We start from the raw sequence: 26,367 nt of genomic DNA, 5'->3' as shown, positions 1-26,367 counted from the left end.
ATAAAGCTTTTGAGTATAAATGTGGCATTCAGGGCTTACTCATTAGGGCTATAACCACATTAAAATTCATATGTCAACATCACATTGAATCAAATGTGTAAAAAAGCTAATCAGGCTAATTCAGAGTGAAATTCTTGGGTGCTTTTTATGTTTTCCAGTTAAAAAAAAAACAGGATTTTTAATTTACCAGAAAAATCCTTTTCTTGAAGTACAGTACAGGACAAAGGATATTTAATCCTTAACCCTGGGTTATATGCAGCTACCTTCAGGTGAAAGGACACTGGCGAAAAGGAAAGTTGCTGGGAAATCCACTATATAACCCTTCCCACTCCCAGCAAGGCTCAGTTTTGTAGTAAGGAATAGGGATATAATAAAGGGGAGAGGCCTTTGTTTTGTACTGCACTCCAATAAATTTTACTGGTAAGGAAAACATCCTATTCAAGGGAGAATGGGACTACCCAGAGATTGCACCCTCAAGTCCCATGTTGCCAGAATGGCAAGCAGTAACAGACTGGAGTGAAAAAAAGGATAATGGACTGCCCAAAGAGGACTCCAAGACCCCAAAGCCAAATGCAGGGTCAGTCAACTTCTGGACATCAGAATATGAATATGGAATCAAATAGCCTGAAGCTTTCCATTGTAGGGAAAAATCTGTGAATAGGGCTGAGAATAGAATCAGGTTCACATACTTCAAGTGATCACACAGATCCAGCACTGAAATCTGGAGAGTTGGGAGCTTAGTAGTGTCTGTACTGAATCTGAAGGATGTTGGATGACGGAGTATTTATTTATTTATTATAGTATGAGTCAACTAGGCTTTCAGAAGAAGTACATCCAATATTCCACTGGAAAGTCTTGGGAAAAGGTGCAATGGACAGGCCCAAGGAGGGACCCCACTTGAAAAAAAAAAGGCAGCAAGTTCCCAGATGTGCAGGTGCCGGGACAGGCGGTAGACATTCTTCAAGCTCCACAGAGGCCAAAAGGCTCCCCATATGGAGGGAGCAACAACCAACCTGTTAATCACCATGTGGGACTTTGTACCTGAAGGAAGAAGAAAGGGCAGATGCCCCCTCTGCTATGATCCCAGGGAGAGAAGCTGAATTCAAGCAGTATGAAGACCTTCCAAACCAAGGTGAGTAAGACACAATTCCAGAAAGTCCTGGGATCAATATTAGGAAGAGACTTACTTAGGAATCAGGTGGGTCTAGAAAAGCCATTGCAAATAATTCTGGCTAGGTGGTACTCCCATACTACTGCATCAGAAGGGTACACCTCCACATAAAGTTTCTGGAGGAAATTGACCAAGGCACCAGAGGCAAAAGCAAAGATGACTAAAGGACCAACTACAGAAGGGGTTAATGGGCTGGCGTGTCAACGCAGACCAGCATGCAAACAGTATGCAATTTAAATAGTACCATCAAGGGTAACCAAATGTAGACTAGGAGCAGCAAATGAACAATAGTGACTAGGTAGGCCACCGCACCAATAGTGAGAATCAACCACTAATCGAAAAGAGATAAGAGCCATTTGTTGCTGTGGAACCCTAGGCAATACAAGAAAACAGCATTCAAGTGAAACTGTACCTACAAGGGGCACTCACAGATCCACTTCAAGGCAGGAGGAGCAATGGACATTGTGGCAAGGTTACCAGAGGCCATCAATAGTGTGGCAGTAAGACATTACCAGCAAGGGATACACACAGAAAAAACACAAAGCAGGTGGAATTAAATGACAAGTGCACCATAGCTCACTGTGCAAACAGTAACCTAGTGGGACAAAACCAACCGGTTCACTCACTGACCAACTGTAGAGCCACAGGGGTCAACAACCTTGACTACGCCACTGTACAATTTATACACAAGTGAAAAGGTACAACAAGTGTTACTCACAGACTACTGTAGAGAAGTAGGATTAATGACCGTGTGTAAACAGAACACCATAGGCCACTGTGCGCACAGTACTCTGAAAATATTTCACAACAATCGTCACTTCTTAAACCACCGAGGAGCAACATGGCTAATGATTGTGTGCGACAAAATCACCAAAGGTGACAGTAAACAAAGCATACAATGAAACATTACCCACAAGGGTATACACAAACTGCCGCAGAGAAGGGGCTAAATTGCTTGTGCATAAGCAGGTCATAATGTGCCTCTGAACAAGCAATAGACAGAGAGACATTGCCAAAAGATTTACTTATAGGCCCTCTGCAGAATAGTAGGGGTTAATGGCCATGTGTGATTAGGTCATCAGGGGCCACTGTTAAAACAGATAAACAGTGAGACATAACCAACAAGGGGTACTCACAAATCACTGCAAGTAGAATGGTTAATGGCTATGACAAAGTCACCATAGGCTGTTGCACCAACAGAATGCAGTGAGACATTACCAACAAGGGTCACTCAACAAACCACTGCAGAGCAGGAGGAGTCATTTTTGACACGTCAACCATAGACCTTTGTACAACTGTAGTAAGACAATACTCAGAAAGTATACTCACAGTCCACTGCATAGCAGAAGGGGATAATGGCTGTGTGTAACTAGGACACAATAGTTTGCTTTACAAGCAGTATACAGTTAAGGCTTAATTGCTATCCATGACTATATCATGACTAGGACATCATAAACCACTGTTCAACAAGTGCACAGAGAACCATTACCAATGAAGTACACTCACAGACCACTGCAAAGCAGGAGGGGTCAATAGTCATCAAAGAGTAGGTCAACCCAGACTACTGTTTCAGAAATACACATGGGAACATTCCCAGGGTTAGGACTTTGAGAACCAGGGCCCTTGAGCTATTGGCTGATTGGAGGCTCCCTAACCCAGCGCGTTTGAACCTCTAGATCTGCCATGTGTGGTGCTGTAATTTCCTCAGAGGGATACTCACAGTAGCCTTAGTGGGGTGTGTCTAGGGGTAATGTTTCCTGTGCCAGGAACTCTTAGTACATGGATCCCAGAAAGCATCATCAGATCACTGCATTGATTACTGGCTAAATGCTGAGCTGGCCCTCCCACTAGTGGTAGGCCAGAGGAAATACAGTAGAAGTTACAGCCTATGAAAAATGGCAGTAAGTATATAACACCTGAACTGATGCTCCTGCTCATGACTGAGACACGCATTTAAAGCGGAGTTCCAACCAAAAGTGGAACTCCGCTTTAAGCACTCCTCGTCCCTTTACATGTCACATTTGGCATGTCATTTTTTTTTTTGGGGGGGTCTTCTTATTAGTGGGACTTCCTGTCCCACTTCCTCCTTCCTCTTCACGGCTGCATAGGTAACTCCTCCTCTCTCCCTAGGTGGCCCCTCCCTGCCAGCAATCTTCTGGGACATGTCACAGGTCCCAGGTCCCAGAAGATTGCCTGGCTAATAGCAAAGCGCAACGGGACTCGTGCATGCGCAGTGCGCACCTGGCTGCAAAGCCATGTATTCTTACAATCTCCTTGATAAAGGCGTGTGCAATATCCATGGCAGAGGGAAAACTCAGTAGAGGCAGAAAGTGGGCCATCTTTGACAGACAATCAACCACCACCAGGATGCTGGAGAAACCTTCAGAGAGGGGTAAATTCACTCCATGGATAGTATCTTCCAAGGGTGGTCTGGGAAAGGCAATGGTCTTAACAGACTCCAAGCTCTCCTCTGACTTCCTTTATTTCAGGCATAGGTTGTACAGGAACCTACAAAGTCCTTGCAATGTTGCCTCAGGTCATGCCACCAGTAGGATTGCTGAATCAGCTCAGATGTCTTATGGACCCCGAAATGGCTGGCAAGCTGATGTTCATGAAAGATCTTGAGGACCTGCAGTCTGGCTCCCTTGGGAGCAAAAATCTTTTCCTCGTGCCATAGGAGTCCTTCCTGTTTTCTGAGTGCAGAGATCTCGGTTTCTGAGCTTCGAGCAGAGGCCCGTTTGAGAGTCAACCTTAGATCAGTCTGAATCAGAAGAAAATTCTGAGGGGACAAGATGGTGCTTGTGATGGTGCGTGAAAGAGCATCTGCCTTCCCATTCTTGGAGCCTGGGTGCTAAGTGAGATGAAAGTCCGATCGGATCATGTTGTCGGAAAACTTTATAGCCCAGCTCTAAAACTTTGTCCGTCGGATATTCCGACGGAAACAGTCCGATGGAGCCCACACACAGTCGGATTACCCGACAACACGGTCCGATATATATATATATATAACACGGTGCCATATATATATATATATATATATATATATATATATATATATATATATATATATATATGTATATATAAATAAATTTAATAAATAAAAACAAATATAAATCACCTGTCAGAAATAAAACAATTTAAATCGAATTCTACGTTCAGGCCCCCGGGGGCCAGAACTTTAGTTTCATGAATCCAATAGGATTCTCTCCAACTCAATTGACGTATAAAGTTCCCTCCACGCCAATGCTTAATAACTTTTTCTTTACCCCAAAAGCTCAAACTTTTCGGACTTTGTCCGTGAACTAATTTAAAATGCTGGGATACATTATGTGTTTTAAGGCCTTTTTTGATGTTATTAACATGTTCCCCAAGTCTGACATGAAGGGGCCTAGAAGTCCTACCAATATACTGAAGGCCGCAGCCACATGTATACGACCCCCACAGTCGCACACGTGATTAATTGATCAATGTTATATTCACCGTTGTTGGTTGCGGCCTGGTGGGACATTGTCTCTTTTCAACAATATATTCCAGCTAAACTTATACCCCGTCATTTAAGATGGGATGTTCCTCCTAACGAGGGACTTCTGGATAAGGAATCCATGTTGGAATGGGAGACTTTTTTTATTGAGAAAGATTTAGAATTAATGGAATTCTTGTTGAAACGAAAGCAGAGAAAAATGGCCATTTTAGAATCTCAGATCAGCGAGATTAGGAGCTCTATTGAGCCATTTAAAGATAGTGCTGATTTTTCAAGGCTTTCTGTTGAATTAAGGGATAAAGTGACTAAATGGGACTCTGAGGTTCAAAATAAGAAAAGGAAAAAATTCATCAGAGATTCTAATGATTTTAATGTGAGGAATGTGTTTAAATGGCAGAAGATTAATCAATCGGAATGTGATATTTCTAACAATATTCCCACTCAGATTGATATTAAATCCCCTGCACCTCCCTCCAGTTCACAATTTATTTCGGTACCAGAATACCCCATGCCTGCTCCATCCAATAATAGGGGTGGTTTACCAAGTAGGGGGGTTCGTAATAATAATTATGGAAAAAATCGGGGGAAATGAAATAAAAATTGGGGCCAAAGGGAGCCATTTAGGAATGACTCCCAGTACTATTATAATTATCAGTCACCTAATAGACAGAGGGGTTACCAACAGGATTATAACTCTTCCAGAGGTCCCCCTCAGTATCCGTTGGACAATCCTCTGCCTGTTTCTAATAGGTTTGCCCCATTACAATACAATGGAGCTTGTGAAGGAGGGGATTTTACGGGGGCACAGAGTGGATCTGGGAGGGGTCCCTATGTCCAACAACCGAACCACCAAGAGTGGTGGAGGCATAAATCCCAACAAACTCCTCAGTCAAACAGTCAGGTTGGAAAAAGAAAAGAGAGAGAGGAAGGAGAGGGGGTAGGAGAATTCAAAAGACAAAGGCCCCAATAGGAGCTGGTATCTATAATTTAAGTGGCTGTTCACTTAGTGACAATGAGCTGAAAGTTTTGGATAGGGGACTTAAATTTGCTCCTGCTAGTAATTTTAATAAATTCCATACTTACGTTAACATTCAGAAATTTATTAGAAATTTAAACATGAAAAAATATTTTCTCTCTAATCCAGTAAGACAGGTGAGGATGTTTGAGAATCATCACTCAAATCTTCGTAATAAATCCACCTTTAATCCCCTTAATACTGATAATAAGTTTTTGGAGGTCTTTAAGAATGTGGTACTGAATGATCTAGATAAAATGAAAATATGTAAAGTTAAAGATCCCCAGTATATTAAACAGGGTATGGAGTCTCTGAAGAACAGGAATGATATTATCATACGTCCTGCCGACAAGGGAGGGGGGGGGGTGGTTATTTTGGACAAGACTAAATATATGTCTGAAATGAATAGACTTTTAAATGATGTAGACACCTATCAGGTTTTGAGTAAGGACCCCATGATAATGTTCAAAGATGAACTACATTGGTTGATAGAAGAGGGGAAAGGAAAGAATATTCTTAATAAAAAAGAGGGACTATATTTGGATCCTCTGTTTTGTAGGATTCCAATTATATATAGCCTACCAAAGATACATAAGGATTGTGTCAACCCCCCTGGTAGGCCCATAGTAAATGGGATTGATTCCATTTCCTCCTGGGTGGGTCAATATATTGACAGCTTCCTACAACCGTTGGTGTCTAAAACTGAGGCATTTCTCAAAGACACTAAACGCATTATCTAAATCCTTGAGACTTTGAAATGTTCTACATCATGTATACTTGTTACTGCTGATGTAGGCTCACTGTACACAACCATTGGGCATAATGATGCTCTTGCTTTGGTACAGTGGGCCATGTCTAAATTCTCTGATCTTTCTGAAGGTCATAAAAGGTATCTTCTCAAATGTTTTGAATTCTTTTTGACCAGGAATTATTTTTGGTTCAACCAGCAGTTCTATTTGCAGACAAGGGGGGTTGCTATGGGAGCTAGGTTTGCTCCCAGTGTGGCCAGTTTATTTATGGCTCACTGGGAGGAGGATGTGGTCTTCCATAATCGCCCCCCCGGAATTGCTTTGTTATAAGAGATTTATCGATGATTTAATAATGGTATGGGAAGGTGATCAAATTAGTTTAGATAGATTTGTGAGTATCATGGATGCCAACACCAAGAATATCCAGCTGTCCTGGAATTTTAGCCAGGATAAGATGGTATTTTTGGACCTTGAAATTAGGAGGGAAGGTGATAAATTGTGTCTAAACAATTACTTTAAACCAACTGACCGTAACTCTTACATTCCTCTGGGGAGCTGCCATCACAAATCTTGGTTGTGTAACATTCCTAGAGGACAGTTTGTCAGACTTAGACGAAATTGCTCTAATGTTGAGGATTTTATAAGTCAGTCACAAATTTTGTCTTCTAGATTCCAAGAGAAAGGCTACAACAAATTAGAACTCGATAATGAGATCGTTAGGGTTCAACAGTTGGATAGGTCCATATTAGTCTCTGATAGAGTGAAAGAATCTAACATGGGTGGGGCTAATTTTAGGATGATATTAGACTACAGTGTCCAAAAAATTGGTTTATTTTAAGACAGGACCGTGTACTAAGGCCACTTTTACCTGAACACCCTTCCTTTGTATATAAAAAAGCGCCTTCATTGCAAAACCAATTAGCCCCTGGTGTTATTGACCCCCCCAGTACAGGCAGAGAGTAGGCTATTCTCATTCCTGTCAGGTTTTTACGCATGTGGAAGATGCACAGCATGTAAACATTCTAAATGCAATATCAAAAAGAGAAAGTCCTTTGTGGCCGCAACCAACAACAGGGAATATAAAATTGATCAATTAATCACGTGTGCGACTATGGGGGTCGTATACATGCTCCAGTGTGGCTGCGGCCTTCAGTATATAGGTAGGACTTCTAGGCCCCTTCATGTCAGACTTGGGGACCATGTTAATAACATCAAAAAAAGCCTTAAAACACATAATTTATCCTGGCATTTTAAATTAGTTCACGGACAAAGTCCGAAAAGATTGAGCTTTTGGGGTATAGAAAAAGTTATTAAGCATTGACGTGGAGGGAACTTTATACGTCAATTGAGTCGGAGAGAATCCTATTGGATTTATGAAACTAAAGTTCTGGCCCCTGGGGGCCTGAACGTAGAATTTGATTTAAATTGTTTTATTTCTGACAGGTGATTTATATTTGTTTTTATTTATTTATTTATATATATATATATATATATATATATATATATATATATATATATATGTGTGTGTGTTTTGTTATTTTTTTCTCATGCACGGATCAGGGTTGCTAGGGGTGACGTCATTAGTTATTGGTTTATTTGTTAATTTTAGAGACATTTACTTATTGGTATAGGTTCTCCTTGGGTTCAGTTATGGATCAGATGAGGAATATATATTCTCTTGAGTAGAATTTATATAAAGTGAATACATATATGATTTTGTCACTTTCTAATTTTTAGTGATTTATTATTGCCTTTTTAGGTAAGTTTCTTTGTGGAATATTTTTATAGTTATTTTTTACTAAGGAAATGCTGGAAGTGCAGTTTGCACTTTTGGTTTACCGCTTCCATTTGAGGCTTCTCTTGCCCCGCTTTGCTAATTGATGAGGATGTAGGGAACGGTGTCCTATTTTAGTATAATATGCACTTCTGGTAGGTTTATTAATTATCCTCTCTCTCCTCTCCTGTGCCTGGTCGTACGTGTATTTCTCACTTCCGGGGCCACGTTTGTAATGTTTTCCCTTGTGATCCGACCTGCGCACGGGAGTAGTTCTTATTGGTTATTGCGATCAGCGTTAGTAGTACAAAGCGGCCGCTCGACGTCACGGCGTCGCCGCTGATGAAGTCCCGCCTACTTTCGGGGATGCAACGCGTACGGACCACGTGACATTAGCCTTGAAGTCACCCGCTTGCTTCAAACGCTGATCCGTGCATGGATGTGTGTCAATTTGGTTTCGATTTTGCCTGTAACTTGGCACTGGAGAGCAGTGCCACATTATGTGAGTGCATTATAATTTATTCTGTCTTTTCTAATAAATTTTGATACGGAGAGCACTAGATGTTGTCATCTTATGTTTTTTACATGTTACGGAACTGTGCTGGTATATGGGATTTGAGAAGGATTATACTCCAGGAGCACCTGTATATGAATGCTGATGTCTGTGATTAACCCCTGGTGGGGATATGCCTTTTTGACCTGTCTGACTTGCCAGGGGTCCATTGCTTAAGGTGAGAGCCCATCTTATCCATTGGTGGAAGGGATCACATCATCACTTTGCTTTGCTGGAAGAAGACACCCTGCACTTGTGGACTCTTGATGCTTACCTCACCTATTCTGCATTCCGTTTTATTTATATTATAATTTTGTGTATTATGTTTTATTATCTGCGCTGTACTGTTGTATTTTAGTTTTCATCATGGGATTTGGTATTTTGACCTATAGTATGCTAGCTGCAGTATTTAATTACGAGTTCTATATATATTTTTTTATTTTATATGTTCAGCGCTGGTTGATTTGTCTTTCAGTTCCCTATGGCTATGGCATGAAACACATCAGAGCCAAGAAGAAGCCTAGGAGAAGTCTTGGTTCTGAGATGCTCTGTATTTAAGGTCTGTACATACTAGGACAGGCACATTACTGCTATGCATGTGCTTTTGCCGAGCTGTGGGCAATGTGGCTTTGCAGGAACCCTTTGCACAGCAGTAATGTGCATAGAGGATGCAGCCTGGAGTACCTACAAGCTGGCTGTACCTGGGAAGACCACTCCCACCCCCTCCTCAAGGTATGTCAATGTTTAACACATTCCCTATTAGGTCATACTGCATGCAGCAATTCATTCCAGTACTCCTTTGCATTTTATGATGGTAGGACCACCATCTTTGTTTGACTACCTTTGGCTTGACCGGGCCCAAATACCCCTGCTTACTGCAGGCAGCACTTAAATACATTTATTATATGTGAAAGGAAAGATATAAAAATAAAATTCTTAAACTTATTAGCTATTGTCACAGAAACATTCCAAGACCAGATTGGACAAAGCAATTTACTCAGTGCCTTGAAAAAGTATTCATACCACTTGAAATGTTCCACATTTTGTAATGTTACAACCAAAAATGTAAATGTGTTTTATTGGGATTTTATATGATAGACCAACACAAAGTGGCACATAATTGTGAAGTGGAAGGAAAATGATAAATGGTTTTCACAGCTGTCCTCTGAAGCCCTCAGAAGTTTGTTAGAGAACCTTAGTGAACAAACAGCATCGTGAAGGCCAAGGAACACACCAGACAGGTCAGGGATAAAGTTGTGGAGAAATTTAAAGCAGGGTTAGGTTATAAAAAAATATCTCAAGCTTTAAACATCTCATGGAGCACTGTTCAATCCATAATCTGAAAATGGAAAGAGTATGGCACAACTGCAAACCTACCAAGACATGGCCGTCCACCTAAACTGACAGGTCAGGCAAGAAGAGCATTAATCAGAGAAGCAGCCAAGAGCCCTATGGTAACTCTGAAGGAGCTGCTGAGATACACAGTTCAGGTGGGAAAATCTGTCCACAGGACAACTATTATGTGACAAGAAGAAAGCCATTGTTGAAAGAAAGCCGTATGAAGTGCCGTTTTCAGTTTGCAAGAAGCCATGAGGGGGACACAGAAAACATTTGGAAGAAGTTGCTCTAGTCAGAAGAGACCAAAACTGAACTTTTTGGCCTAACAGCAAAAAAACTATGTGTAGCAGAAAACGAATCCTGCACATTACCCTGAGCACACCATCCACCGTGAAACTTGGTGGTGCCATGGTTTAAATCAAGGCATATTCATGCTTTAGAATGGCCCAGTCAAAGTCCAGACCTAAACCCAATTGAGAAGTCGTGGCAAGACTTGAAAATTGCTGTTCACAGACACTCTACATCCAATCTGACAGAGCGTGAGCTATTTTGCAAAGAAGAATGGGCAAAAAATTCACTCTGTAGATGTGCAAAGCTGGTAGAGACATACCCAAAAAGACTTGCAGCTGTAATTGAAACGAAAGGTGGTTCTACAAAGTATTGACACGGGGGACTGAATACAAATGCACGCTACACTTTTCACATTTTTATTTCTAAAAAATTTGGAAAACCATTTATCATTTTCCTTCCACTTCACAATTATGTGCCACTTTGTGTTGGCCTATCACATAAAACCCCAATAAAATATATTTATGTTTTTGTTTGTAACATTACAAAAGTGGAAAATTTCAAGGGGTATGAATACTTTTTCAAGGCACTGTAATTCAGTCATTCCTCCCACCTCTGCCTGCCTACCTGCTGTTCCTCTGCTGCCTGCTGGCTGAGATCTGTCTACACAATTCTCCTTTTCCTTCTGTGTGTTACCTCTCATCATTAGGTGTGCTGACGGCTCTTCTGTTACTGTGCATTATTACAAAAATAACTGCTTTAAAGCTGATATTTGCTATAATTTGTAGGGGATACAGCATCATACACATCAGTTATGTGTAATGGTGTGCATTCCATTTCCTGATTTCTGCCACAAATCTTCCCCTCGGTGATCCCTCACAGCTGCCAAATATGAAAAAATTGACTGCAGCCTCCACACAACCTTTCCGTGTAGATGAAGACAGCAGCTGAAGAATGGTATCTCAGGACTGTGAGAAGTCACAGAATGGAAGGTTTGTAGCAGAAGAAGATACCTACAAGTAATGGTATATGCACCATTACACATAACTAATGTGTTTGGTGCTGTATCCCAAAACAAATGATGCTAAACTTCAGCTTTAATCACTTTGAAGATTGTAAACATAGGAGACAAATTCTAAAAAGCTTCAAAAAAATTTTTCTGGAATGTATCTCCTACATTTGCACCTCTCCATCTAATGATGCGCTCCCTGCTACTATTACTGGCAATTACTGGCTGTTAAATTGACAGCTGGAAATTTCTATGTATTACATGGTCAATATTTATCTGTATAATCATAATGATAATTGCAGAAGAAATTAGATATACTGCAAAATACTCCTCATCTGTAATATTTATGTGGACCCATATACATGTGTCTTCAAATGTGTGAATGTAAGAACACAAAAGAGATCATTCTTCTCTCTGCTTATCTTTTATAAAAAATGTAATCTCATCCATGCCAGGAAGAATATTTGTGAATTTCAAGGGATATCCACGCCATGGGTGGAATGGGCTACAATTTTTTTATTTTTTTTTCATTGCTGTGTAACCACAGACGAGATTCATCCTCATTATCGGTGACCATTGTCTCCAATACATAAAGGGTTAGGGAAATTCAACATTTTTGAGTTGTCAAGAGAACGGGATGTAAGGGGGAATTGTCTAATGGGTAAACTTGTTCTGCTGACAAACAAAAGGGAATATCCACACATGTTAGAGAGATACCCCCTTACCTCCTATTGTGTATATGATAAGCATTAGACAGGAAAACAAGTTTGAAACATTACCTATTTTTTGGAAAACGATTTTTATTCTATTCTATGTTTATCCTATGTTATCTAAAATGGAAAAAAATGTCTTTCTATAGACTATTTCTGGTACACCAGAGTGGACAACCTGAAATTGCATGTTACAGCTACAAACAGTAGACAAATAGCTTCTTAGCTAACTACCAATTATCCATAATTAACCTTCCAGGTGTCCTCTGGTCCAGTTATATTGAGTTAAACGAAGCCACATTGACAACTAAAGAGGGAATTTGATTAATATAGCCTAAAACTGTTCTTCTTGTGTTGTATGCATCATTAATAATTGCTACTGTTCAACTAGGTAGCAAAAATAGATCTTTAATGCTTCCCCTTCTAGTTCCTGCCAGATTGTTTAGCCTGCATAAAACATCTGATTCGAGTTGGCAAGTACTGAAAGTTGCGGGATGAATCAAAATTGTGCTTGGAAGTGCTTTAATATTCCAAAGGATCTAAAGAATAATCTGCCATTAATGCCACTATAATAAAATATTAGATACAAAGAATCTACCAGTATGCTTTTGAACAGTGGATGTAGCCGGTGGAAGCCATTCTGTGGCCCCTGAATTTAGATAAGGCACTGGCTACATGCCCATTTATAGCGCAGATGGTAATCTAAACCACTTTTCATGCTCTTTCAATGTTTGTTGCAATTGACGGGGCTTTTGGGACTTTAATTGAGACGCATGGTAACATGCATCTTCATCCCTAGTCAAGTACATTAAAAAAGAGGATCGGGACATTAACCGGTTCCCGACCAGCGCACGCTGATGTACGTCGACAGAATGGCACAGGCAGGCATATTGGCGTACAAGTACGTCCAATCTTCAATGCCGCCCTGCCATCGGGAGCGCGCCGGCGGCGGCGCGCTCCCGCGCTGGTCGGGACCCCCGTGAGTCCGGTCGCGGGACCCGCGGAATCGATCGCTGCGGGCATCCCCGCAATCGTCTCACGGGACGGCTGAATGGAGGAAATGCCGTGTAAACAGCATTTCTCCATTCTGCCTAGCAACTAGTGATAAAAAATAAAAAATTATTAATAAAAATGCCATAAAAATATCCCTATTTTGTAAATGCTATAACTTTTGCGCAAACCAATCAATAATCGCTTATTGCGATTTTTTTTTTTACCAAAAATATGTAGAAGATTATGTATCGGCCTAAACTGAGGGAAAAAAATGTTTTTTTATATATTTTTGGGGGATATTTATTATAACAAAAAGTAAAAAATAATGCGTTCAAAATTGTCGCTCTATTTTTGTTTATAGCGCAAAAAATAAAGACCGCAGGGGTGATCAAATACCACCAAAAGAAAGCTCTATTTGTGGGAAAAAAAGGACGTCAATTTTGTTTGGGAGTCACGTCGCACGACCGCGCAATTGTCAGTTAAACCGACGCAGTGCCGAATCGCAAAAAGTGGTCTGGTCTTTGACCAGCAAAATAGTCCGGTCTGTAAGTGGTTAAATGAGGTGTCTATATTGTGGTTAATCAAAGGCGTCAAAGTGAAACATGAACAAGTATTTATTTGTTTGTCATGATTGAGTAGGTACATGGCAGACAATACATGCAATAATGGCACATAATATAACAAATCATATATCCAAAACAATTACATGTTAAAAACATGAATAGAATATACAATATACAATAGTATTGTCCCGAATAATAAAGAAATCATTATAATATAACAGTTATAATCCAAGGCATTGCCTGAATCCAAAGATGTTTCAAAGATTCAATGTTTGTTGGGCTCACAATGGTAGGAACAGAACTGCAGAAAGTTTCTTTTTTTGCACAAAAAAATGCATTAGAAGGCTTCCAAGGTGGTTAAGCATAACACATATGCTAAATATGTCACTCCAATACTGTCTTGTTATACTGAGCCTGATAAAATAAGGTACTATACTATGTGAACGTGTCAGGACAAATCTGATCTTTGGAGGGGAGTACACTGAGTTCCCAATATAAGTTGAGAACTGACCACATTGTGTTCTCCTGCTTAGTGTAGTCAGTTTTTAAAAGAAAAGCAGAGGGACTGTCAGGAACACCAGAGATTTCACACAAAGGAAACAATACAAAGAGAACAGGACAATTTCTCATACAAGTATATGGTACAGCAGCCACATATCAGGAATATGAAGTGGGTAACAAACCCTTTAAAATAAGTCCTAACTGACCTACTGAGGAGCAATTCACAATAGAACATTCAATTTGGGTCTGAGAACTAGTAGTGACATCACAATCCCCACTCCACCTAATCAGAGAATGCCTTTTTGTTTTCTGGAGTTCCATTTTAAATTGGTAAGGCTGGAAGGCTGTAAACTCACTGCTGGGAGGAGGAGCAGAGAGAGCTGAGCTGCTGAAATAAAAGTGCTCCTGCTGTAGACTTCGAAGCTAAAGTGCTCCACGGTGTCTGCTGCTACAGAGGTCAACGAGGGCTTGCTTCAAAGTTTATTCACTGCTTGTTAGGATTATATAAACGGTTGAAAGTCTATAGCCTAACCACATTTCTATTTTAAAAAGCAACTTCTAGTAGCAAATTAAGCCAGTCCATGGGCTTAAAATGTCAAAGAAGAAGAAGACCTGGTGAAAATGGCAGCGGGGGAGTTTACATCACTAGAGGAGAGACAAGTATAGCAGAGTTTAGTTATACTGTATATGTGGCTGCAGTGGCATATCTAGGGTATGGCAGCCATGGCAAGTGCCATGGGCACCATGGGGGGCAAAAAAGCCACCCCTGCACAAAAAAAGTCCCACCATTCTTTCGTGGCCGCCTCCCGCATTAATCTAGTCCCTGGCGCCATGGCCGGCCTGCTGGAGAGCGCACCAGCACAGTACTTCACCTAGCAACTAGTACTTGGCCTGGCTGGCAGTAGGAGGGAAAATCCGTCGGAACTTTGGTGTGATTGTGCGTGGTCAAGTCCGTTCATTCAAAAAGTCCATCGGAAATCTGACGAAAGTCCGCCGGTCATGTGTGCACGGCATTAGTTGTACAACCTCTCTCACTTACCTATACACAGGTGTAGCTGCAGTAGGCTCATATAGAAGGGGGTGCTAGAACCCAGAACCATGGATCACACTGAGTCAAATTTTGTCACATCTGATTGAGAGCCAATCAGAAGATAAGAGAATCAACAATTAAAATAATGTATCTTATGATACAGATGGTAAGTTCCTGGATGTAAAACAGAGCCAATTGGTAGGTTGTAGCCCCCAAGTCAGCTTAAATTTTTTATTTTTTTTTGTTAGACTAAAGTGAACCTGTAATGTTTAAAAGCAAAAAAGAGAACCTTAAGGTTGTTACATTATGAAATGCTGTAATAATTGCAGCCAATGAAAACAAACACACGAGTGATAAAATGTAGATATAACTCCTGAGAAGAGTCACAGAGTTTGTAAAAAGCAGCATAACGTGAACAGAGGCAGTATGATTATATACTGATTACTGCATATATTCCCTGATTGCTGTTACAAAGAGCTCTAAGTACAGTATACACATAAACACCCCGCAGCTATTAAGGCAAATCTTGCGTGATAATGGCTTTAAATAAACTGTGCCGCGGCATAAATTAGGGTAATCTAAAAGACATTCGAATAAAACATTAGGAATTGTGTATGACAGCAGACAAATGTACGGATTGCAGCCTCTTCATTAAAATGGAATCTGTGTGAGCAGGAGGGGGTGGTGAAGCTAAATGAAGAGAGGCAATATGCTATGAGTAAATCTATGATAAACAATGCAATATTTCAGTTCTAATTCATTACAACAGAGCCAAAAGAGAACCTGCACTTGTTTGTAAACCCTTAAAAATAAAAATCGTGCTTAAAGCGGAGGTCCACCCTAAAATGGACCTCCGCTCATCGGAATCCCCCCCCCTCCGGCGCCACAATCGGCACCTTTCAGGGGGGAGGGGGGTGCAGTTACCTGGATAATCCAGGTAACTGCACCCACTTCCGGGCTAGCTCTCTGCGGAAAGGGGCGTACGTTACGCCCCTTTCCGCAAGCGCCCGCCCCCTTCAGCAAGTGCCCCGCTGCCTGCTGAGAAACACACAGCTCCCAGAGGCAGCGGGGACCGTCCGGATTGCGCCGCGCGGCTCGCGCATGCGCAGTAGGGAACCGGGAAATGAAGCCGAAAGGCTCCATTTCCTGATTCCCATACCCAAGATGGCGGCGGCACGAGCGAGCGATCGGCTTCGGGTGCCGACATCGCGGGCGCGCTGGACAGGTAAGTGTCGCTATTTAAAAGTCAGCAGCTGCAGTATTTGTAGCTGCTGGCTTTTTAAAAAAAAAAAAAAACGCGGAGTCCCGGTGGACTCCCGCTTTAATGCTGGCCAGGGGTATGACAATCTCAGCCAATTGAGCTTTTTTTTCATAAAAAACTGTAAAAACAAATGAATCAGGGCATGAGAAAATAATATATTTTTTTTGGTATAATTTCAACACCCCACCTTCTCATCCAGCACATTGGACGCCATCCTGTAACGTTACTACACTCAATAAAACAAATGCTATTAACATATGGGTAACTATCTTCTGAATGCAGTTTCACCGATTACCAACAATTTCTTTGAAAACCAACTGAAAATATTGATGGCAAACTACCCTGACCAATTTGATTATTGATAAGATTCCAATTTGGTTGACATTTTCTGAAATTGCTATATTTGTATGGCCAATATTTGTCGTATTATGAATAGGTATTTATTATGTATACACGGATGTTTTGCTTATCATTTTTATTTTAAACTGTAAGTGCCGGTTCACACTGGGGCAGCTTTAAAGTCACACGACTCGTACAGCGCAACTTCAGAGCAGCTTGCAAATGACTCCTGTATTAGAAGTCAATGCAAACCGCTCCAAAGTCGCCCCCAGGAACGTTTTTCTAAGTCGGAGCGACTTAAGTTGATCTGATTAGATAATTTCCATTGCACTGCATGGAGTGTGAGTTGTCAGGTGGCTAAGTCACCTGACAGGTTGACTTAGTGGGAACTGGGGCTTAGGGTTCACATATACTTTAATAGAAATTATTCTTTCTTGAGAAGAGGTGTTTAAGGGTGGATATGATCACCATAAATAAATAAATACTTTACCAGTCTATAGACTAAGCTTTGTTGCAAAGTTGTTCACTTGTAAGCTGGCCATACATTATACAATTTTCTTGTTCAATTTCCTTTAGATTTACCTTCAACTATGTAGTGCAAGAGCCTGCCTAATTGCATGCAAATTGAAAGGTAGGTTTCACCTCATATTATATGGTTTTGATAAATCTAAAGGAAAATTGTACAAGGAATTTGTATAATGTAGAGCCAGCCTTAGTCACTGCAAATGGTAGGGGGACAAACCTGGAGTACCTCCAGGTTTAAACCTGGAGTAAAAAAGGTTTAAGATGCATGCATCTGGGAAGGGGGAGGTTAACACAGTAATGCCACGTACACACGACCAGACTTTTTGACAGCAAAGGTCAGACGGAAGAAGTCTGTCGGACAATTCGATCGTGTGTGGGCTCCATTGGACCTTTGCTTGCCAAAAATCCGGCGGGCCTTAGAAATAGAAGATCTTTTAAATTTTTCCACCGGAACTCCACCGGACCGAGAAATCCGTTCGTGTGTATCTTAGTCCGACGGACAAAAACCGACACTAGGGCAGCTATAGGCTACTGGCTATGAACTTCCTTATTCTAGTCTGGTTGTACGTCATCACGTTCGAATCCGTCTGACTTTGGTGTGATTGTGTGTGGCCAAGTCCGTTCATTCGGAAAGTCTGTCGGAAAGACCGTCAGACCTAGTCCCTCGAAAAGTCCGGTCGTGTGTACACGGCATAAGGAATAGTAAGAGGTTTCAAAACACTGCTAAGAGAGCCGCAAGAGTCAACCTCCCATGAAATTAAATGGATGGACACACCAGCTTCTGTGCTCAGCTTTATTAGCCATTGGTAGGGTCAGCTGTATCAGCTATTGGTAGGATCAGCTTTATCAGCCATCTGTAGAATCAGCTTTATCAGCCATTGGTAGGGTCACTTTATCATCCATTGGTAGGGTTAGCTTTACCAGCCATTGGTAGGGTCAGATTTATCAGTCATTTGTAGGATCAGCTTTATCAGGCATTGGTATTGTCCTGGCACCTCTCATGGCCCTGTATAATGCCTCACCATAGTACTTTCAATCTTGCTGCCTGTTGCCCACACAGAACAGCAGTACTTCATTCTGACAGCTTAGCCAGACTCACTCCCTCTGCTGACTTTTCTTTTACATTTTTCACCGTCCTGCTTGACTGCTTGTGTTCATGGACTAATCTGGACTTAGCGGCCCTTCACATCCTCTTGATAAGGGAGAAATACTGAGACCTTGTAGACTTTCATATCCATGGCACTGCCAACAAAATGACAAGCTAAACAGCCTATGTTTATAACTGTATTTTTAACAAAGCTTCTTTCTTGGCTGTGTGTGGTCTTGCTACATGATGGATCTCAATTTGAATTAACATATAAAATATACATTGAATCTATAGCTAAACAGTGAACAAATATATAAAATAATGACTTTTTATCTTACCATATAATTCTTCTGTGTCCAGATTGCTAAAGAAAAAAAAAGAAATTGTATTGTAAGTTGTCAAATAATGGGAATTTCACAGCAAAGTTGACATTCAGATAAAGTAACTATGTTACCTTTCTACCTTTCTAAGGATCTGTAATCCTGTTCACCCATGCTTGTGATTTACACACCCTTGCCATGTTACATAGCTATGGAGATGATTTTACTATCTCCTGGTTCAGCGTCACAGCTTTCTGCATTATCTGCCTGCTCACTGGACAGAAGCGATGATGCTAACACTTTTTTAAAAAATCCGATTCTTTTTATTTTTATATGCAAACAACATTAAATCAATACAAACAAATTATCCAAACAAAATCACATACACCAAGATGAGCACTCCATAACAAGGAGAGAAAAAAAAAGGCAAAAAAAAATAATCGTCGAGCAGGAATGTGTAGCTGTTCGAACTCCCATCCAGCAAAATGCTGTAGTTGTGATGCAAAAAAATATATCCTTGGGTCAGGAACTGACAGTCCACCTGCATTTTTTAGATGTTGAAGAGTCTCCAATTTAATATGGGGGGTTTTATTCCGCCATATTAAATGCCCAAATATACTATTAATCTTGGTAAAAATACACAGAGGTATCCAGATTGGAGCATTATGTAAGAGATACAAAAGCTAAGGCATCCATATCATCTTAATTAGATTAATATGGCCTATTAACAAAAGAGGGAGTTTATTTTAGATTTTACTTTGGTCTTGGAATCTAGCGAGTAGCAGGAGTATGTTATATACAATATACGACTGAGGGGAATCAGAAATAGCTATACCCAAATATTTTGTAGAAGACACAACCCTGAGCTGAGAAAGTGAAGATGGTAGTGGATCCTGGGGGAAATCTAAGTGCATCAACATGGACTTCTCACAAGTTATGCTTAACCCAGAAAACCTACTAAACTCCTTAACATGTTTCATTACTGCCGGTAAAGATGAGCAGATATTAGTCAGATAAAGAAGAAGATCGTCTGCGTATAGCGATACCTTTTCCTCCATATCTCCCTTATCAGACCGGTAACATCAGATGATGCCTGCATAAGACAAGCCAAGGGCTCTATACCGAGGGCAAAGAGCAGGGGTGGCAATGGGCACCCCTGCCTAGTGCCCCAGCAAAGTCAGAATCTAGAAGATTGGAGGCCGTTAACCCTAATTGATGCCATAGGAGCAGCATACAACAACCGTACCCATTGGAAAAAGTTAGAACAAAGCCCACATTTTTCCAGAATGGCCCATAGATAGGGCCATTCAATACTATTTAAAGCCTTTATGGCATCTTGTACCAAAAAAGCACGATTTGGATGATCCGGAGCCAGGACCTGCACATTTAAGTATGCATGTCTATTAACTGCTGTTGACATATTGGGCATAAACCCTACCTGAGCTATTATAACAACAGATTGACCCATACTGTCTGGAAGCTGACCTAGATGGAAAGCCTCGTTTAATGTATTAAGAAGGGCAGGAAGCATCTCCTTATTATATTTTTTATAGATCTCTATAGGAAGACCATCAGTCCCTGGAGCTTTGAAATTAGAGAAACTAGCCACCTCGCTCTCCAATTTCAGTAGAGTAAGTGGAGCGTTGAGGGTCTCCCTCTCTTCCATTGAAAGGGCCGGGAGATTAATGGTAGCCAGAGAGATAGATAACTTGGCTAACGTATAGTCTGCCCTAGAAGTATATAAATCCTGATAATAGGACGTAAAAGTAGATACAATAGGGCTAGTCTGGTTAATAACCTCCCCCTTTCCATCCATTAAAGCTGAGAAGTGTGTCTACCAATCTACCATTCGCCTCTCCCTCTGCCCAACTAAGTCTCTTCTGAAAGAAAAGTTTATTCCTCACCCTGGATTCCAATAGTTCATTCGCCATTCCCGTTGGGAGTCACGGATATATAAGGCTTCCGCTGCAGAGCTATCAGCCTTTGCAAGTTCGAGCTCTGTACGGGAAGCAGTTTTGATGACACTTATTTTTTGGATTAACAGTCCCTGAAGGTAGGCCTTAAGAGCATCCTATACAACCCTTATGGGAGCAGAGCCCAAATTAAGAGACAAAAAATCCATGATGTGAGCAGCAATAACATCCTGTTTGGGAAATAGTTCAAGCTACTGTAAAAGAGGTTCAACTGCCATGGCATATTGGGCACTTGATGCCCGATATTAAGGTAACTATCAAAGGGGAGCGATCTGAGATGCATGGTACAATATCTGCCGAACACAAAGCTAAATCAATTCTTGATAGTGAATTGTGTGTTTTAGAATAGCATGTATAAGCACTTTCTTCAGGATGTAACATGCCGTAAAGCCCTACTTCCCTGCATATTCTTCCAAGAGGGTTAAGATGTTCAGAGGTCATTGACCTTGGAGTTGGGTATCTGTCCCGCTTCAAACCAATTACATTATTGAAGTCTCCAAGTACCAATATTGGCACCTGGGGGGAGGCCCCCGCAAAGGAAATACCGTATATACTCGAGTATAAGCCGAGATTTTCAGCCTCTTTTTTGAGGCTGAAAGTGCCCCCCTCGGCTTATACTCGAGTCATCGCTGTCTGCCCGCTCGATCAGCGTGTCGAGCAGACAGACAGCGGCCATTCTATTCAAAAGCCGCGCCTCCGGCTCCGCCTTCGCCTGTGATAGGCGGAACACTGAATTTCCCAGCAGCCTGTGTTCCGCCTATCACGGACATCGTATCATCCTCGTACTACGGACGAGGATGATACGAAGGCAGTGATAGGCGGAACACAGGCTGCTGGGAAATTCAGTGTTCCGCCTATCACAGGCGAAGGAGGAGGCGCGGCTTTTGAATTTTACAATGGCCGCCGAAGAGGGCACGGGACGGAGGCAAGGCAAGGCAAGGCAAGGCACGGCACGGCACGGGACGGGACGGGACGGAGGCAAGGCAAGGCACGACACGACGGCAAGGCACGGCACGGCACGGGACGGAACGGAGGCAAGGAGGCAAGGCACGGGACGGAGGCTCGGGACAAAGGTAGGCTGGACACACACACACACACACACACACACACACACACACACACACACACACACACACACACACACACACACACACACATATACACACACACACACACACACACACAGGGATGGGTGGATGGATGGAGACACACACAGGGATGGGTGGATGGATGGAGACACACACACACAGGGATGGATGGATGGATGGATGGAGACACACACACACAGGGATGGATGGATGGATGGACACACACACACACAGGGATGGATGGACGGACACACAGGGATGGACGGACACACAGGGATGGACGGACACACAGGGATGGACGGACACACACACAGGGATGGACAGGCATGTCTCACCCTCGGCTTATACATGAGTCAATAAGTTTGCCAGTTTTTTTGGGGGTAAATTGGGGGCCTCGGCTTATATTCGGGTCGGCCTATACTCGAGTATATACGGTAAGCTGACAAAGTGTTTCTGGATTATATGTAGGATGTATGTATATATATATATATATATATATATATATATATATATATATATATATATATATCGAACAGCCAGAATGAACTCGGGTTCCTCCAACTTGCATTGTAAAAAAATACATTTGCCATTTACGTGTACCATAGTCCTACTGCATGAGAACACTATGCCAGTGTAAACTAAAACAGAGACCCCCCTTAAATGGGTACAAAACCAAATGGTATGCTGCTCGAACAAAACAGCGTCTCAAAAATCTAGTCACATTGCATGTGGCATGTGTCTCCTGCAGACAGACGATGGCAGAGCATAAAGAGGAAATAAAATCGCAGACAGATTGTCTTTTTAAAGCACTATTCATTCCCCTGACATTCCAAGAGAAAAGTCTAATTGATTGATTTACCATAAGTACAAGAGTAAAATTAAACTACTAGCCAACCAACCCACACCAAGTACAATAATAGATAGCACATAAGTATAAAACATAATAAATACTGTACTTTTACCTAGCTAGCAGAATGCAGATGAGGGAATCTTCATTATATCAATATTGATAGAACTGGATTCCCAATACATATTACTGTATATATCCACTGTAATCTGTTGGATACTTTACTAGTTCACCTAGGCCCCTATAGAGTACCCAATGGGTCGCGAGTGCAGGGATCCCAAATTCAGCAGTGTGTTTTTATTTATATACTGAGGTCAGGGGGAATTAGGGGACAAAAAGCCTCACTTTCTGTGACATATATGTCCATAGTCCATAGTCCATCGTGGAAGCAAGCAAGAGAGGGTGGGTATGTTTCTACCTACGGTAAGACCATAGAGAATGAATGTAGCCACAGGAAGTAAGATCACTGCAGCAAAAAAAAAGAAAAAGGAATTTGAAGTTATGGAAGAGGTTGAGAGCAATAAAAGGTACTTTATGAGTTAGGAATATATACAGCCTTGAAAAGATATTCACATTCAAATTTTACACATTTTTTCACAACACTAAATGCATTTTATTGTGATTTTATGTGATAGACCAATACAAAGTGAAACATATTTGTGAAGTGAAAGGAAATGATAAATGATTTTCAACATTTTTTACAAATAAATATGTGAAAAGTGTGGCGTGGATTTATATTCTTTTTGGAGAACCACCTTTCGCTACAATTATACCTGCAAGTTATTTTTTTGGGGTATGTATCTACCAGCTTTGCACATCTAGAGAGTGACATTTTTGCTTATTCTTCTTTGCAAAATAGCTCAAGCTCTGTCAGATTGGATGGAGAGCATCTGCGAACAGCAATTTTAAAGTCTTTCCACAGATTCTCAATTGGATTAAGGTCTGGACTTTGTCTGGACCATAACACATGAATATTCTTTGATCAAAACCATTCCATTGTAGCTCTGTCTGTATGTTTAGGGTCGTTGTCCTACTGGAAGAGACTCTAACAGGTTTTCTTCTACATTTACATAGTTTACATAGTAGATAAGACTGAAAAAAAGACAATAGTCAATACAGTTCAACCTGTGTAGGTGTACGTGTCAGTATCTATAATAATTTACCATATCCCTGTATGTTGTGTTTTTAAGATGTACATCCAAGAGTCTTTTTAAAATATCCATACTCCTCGGAGCCACCACCAATTGTGGGAGAGAGTTCCATCCTCGTTGCCCTGACATGGAAGAACCCCCTGCTCAGTTTAAGGATAACCGCATTTCCTCCTATCTCAATGTGTGGCCCCATGTCCTCATACACTCCCTGGACTGGATAGTTTTTTTCCTACGCTGGGATCCCCGCTGAGGTATTTGTAGATCGCAATCATGTTCCCCCCTTTAAGCGTCACTTTTCCAATGGGAATAAATTTAGTGTTTGCAGCCGGTCCTCATAATTGAGGTCCTCCAGTCCTCTTATTCGTTTTGTTGCCCTTCATTGGACTCTCTCTAGCTCCAGCACACCCTTTCTGAGGACCGATGACCAAACTGGACAGTAGGGATGAGCCCGATGTTCGAGTCGAACGTAAGTTAGACTCGAACATCAGGTGTTCACCTGTTCGCCGAATAGCGAACAATTTGGGGTGTTCGCGGCAAATTCGAAAGCTGTGGAACACCCTTTAAAAGTCTATGGGAGAAATCAAAAGTGCTAATTTTTAAGGCTTATATGCATGGTATTGTCATAAAAAGTATTGGGGTAGTTTTAAAAAATGACTTTTTTTTCAGGAGCAGTGATTTTAATAATGCTTAAAGTGAAACAATAAAAGTGAAATATTACTTCCGGTTTCGGCGCCGCATGGAGTAGCTGTTCCCCTCACAGCTCCCGCAAACCGCCCTCCACATCGGCCTGATCGCAAATCGAGGCCCCGGCTTCGGCCTATATGGATCCGGCCTGTGCGGCCCAGCCTGAGGAGATGGCACCAGCGATGGAGGTAGGAGAAAGGACCACACATCAGCCCACCCTAAGAGACACTCTACCTCTACAGCTCCAGGCCCCCCCTCCTCCATCCAGCCCTGAAACGTCTCCCTTCATGCAGCAGCCACACACACCTTCACTGACACAGGATCATCACACAGAACTCCTGGCACAGGCTGTAGCTGCTCTCCTCTCCCCTATGATAGCTGCATCAGTGGAGAAGGCTGTCAGCTCAGGCATGCAGAAGGTCCAAGCCCAGCTGGGGGAACATGCATCCAGGCTGAATGAAGCAGAACACCGCATATCAACCATTGAGGAGGAACTTTACCAGACACAATCTCTGGAACATGCTCAGGACTGAACAAACAAATATATCCTGGAAAAACTTGACGACCTCAAGAACAGGTCCAGGAGGAGTAACCTGCGATTTGTAGGTTTACCCGAGTCGCTTCACCAATCTGCCTTAACGGAATCATGCGCTCGTCGCATCCCTGAAGCTCTAGGCCTGGGAGGCCCATGCACCGTGGAGCGTGCGCACCGCGTGGGGGCCTTCAACTCGGAACGCAAATCACCGCGCCCGATCATAGCCAAGTATCTTAACTACTCGGACAAAGCCGCCATACTGCAACAATACCGGCAATCCAGGTCCCTGCAGATAGACGGAATCCGAATTCTGATCTTTGCCGACTACTCGGTGGACGTCTCCAAGAAACGCAAAGCTTTCCAACATATCTGCGCAGAGCTGCACCAGCGACAAATCAAGTTCACACTGGCATTCCCAGCGACTCTGCGGATCAAAACGCCCTCCGGTGAACAACTGTCCTTTCAAGACCCTGATGAGGCGTCATCTTACTTGAAATCTTCACGATCGGGCTCTCACCTCAGCCCCACACCCAAGGCCCCACCACTCAACCGAGCCCTGGATCAGAGGAGTCTGCGTAAAGACTCTCCCAAGCGCTTCAGGGCCTCGGGACCAGCTCAACATGGCCTGACCACACGCTGAGGGGCGAAGTCTGGTCCCGCTGCTTCCACACACGAGTGTCCCTTCTTTACGGCACTGTTTGGCCTTCCTCCCTACCTGGGTAAGGTGCTCTGATTTTGGACTCTCCCTCCTGGACAGTCCACACCTCTCAGGTAATATCCGTTACTACTTGATCGGATATGAGGTTTTGTTTGCCTACATACCGACTTGACTTTTTATGTTGATCTATTTCATTATGTTTTATTTTATTTGTGTTTTTTACTCTTCTTCAGTGGTTCATAGCTATTTAGGTTTGTTCCTTACCACGGTACTCTATGTTTAATGACACGTGATGACTGTATCTGCTCGTGCATACGTTCATGCCCTCTTCCCCCTGGGTATCTTTATGCTTCCACACACTGCTCTCACGCATGCCCTGCTGTTACCTTATATCCCATCTCCGAGGGGCGGAAGCCCTTGACTTGATACAGGGCTGGTTATGGGAACTGGTCTTCACAGTGATCCCCATGCGGAAAAAAGTGAAGTTGGTTAGTTATTATGTTTACTTCTGCTTACCCTATCTTTGGTTGCTGCTCCAGTTTTATCCCTCCCCCTCTTCTCCTCTCCCTTTACCCACCAAAACTACTAATAGTACACATTTACTCATCATCCCTCTTCTTAGGGCCTTGTACACAAGCTCCAGTGTAGATGACTACTACTCTCTGCGCCCAACTACCCACATCCCAATGATTTTGCTACTTATGCCCCGTACACACGAGCGGAC

General features: G+C 42.1%; 1 protein-coding gene across 1 annotated transcript in view; it reads right to left on the bottom strand.

Annotated features, from left to right (window-relative positions):
- NECAB1 (N-terminal EF-hand calcium binding protein 1) overlaps positions 1-26,367 on the bottom strand; it is a 301,490-nt gene that overhangs the window by 148,681 nt on the left and 126,442 nt on the right. The window contains exon 4 of the mRNA XM_077493000.1: positions 18,726-18,751. Within this exon, the coding sequence (XP_077349126.1) occupies positions 18,726-18,751 (26 nt within the window). The remainder of the gene's footprint in view (positions 1-18,725; positions 18,752-26,367) is intronic.

This window comes from Lithobates pipiens, unplaced genomic scaffold (genome assembly GCF_037356315.1).
Source record: "Lithobates pipiens isolate NorthernLeopardFrog02 unplaced genomic scaffold, aLitPip1_a1.2 Scaffold_19, whole genome shotgun sequence".
Classification (NCBI taxonomy): domain Eukaryota; kingdom Metazoa; phylum Chordata; class Amphibia; order Anura; family Ranidae; genus Lithobates; species Lithobates pipiens.
The sequence above is the reverse complement of the archived record's forward strand: the minus strand, read 5'-3'. Positions and strand labels throughout refer to the sequence as shown.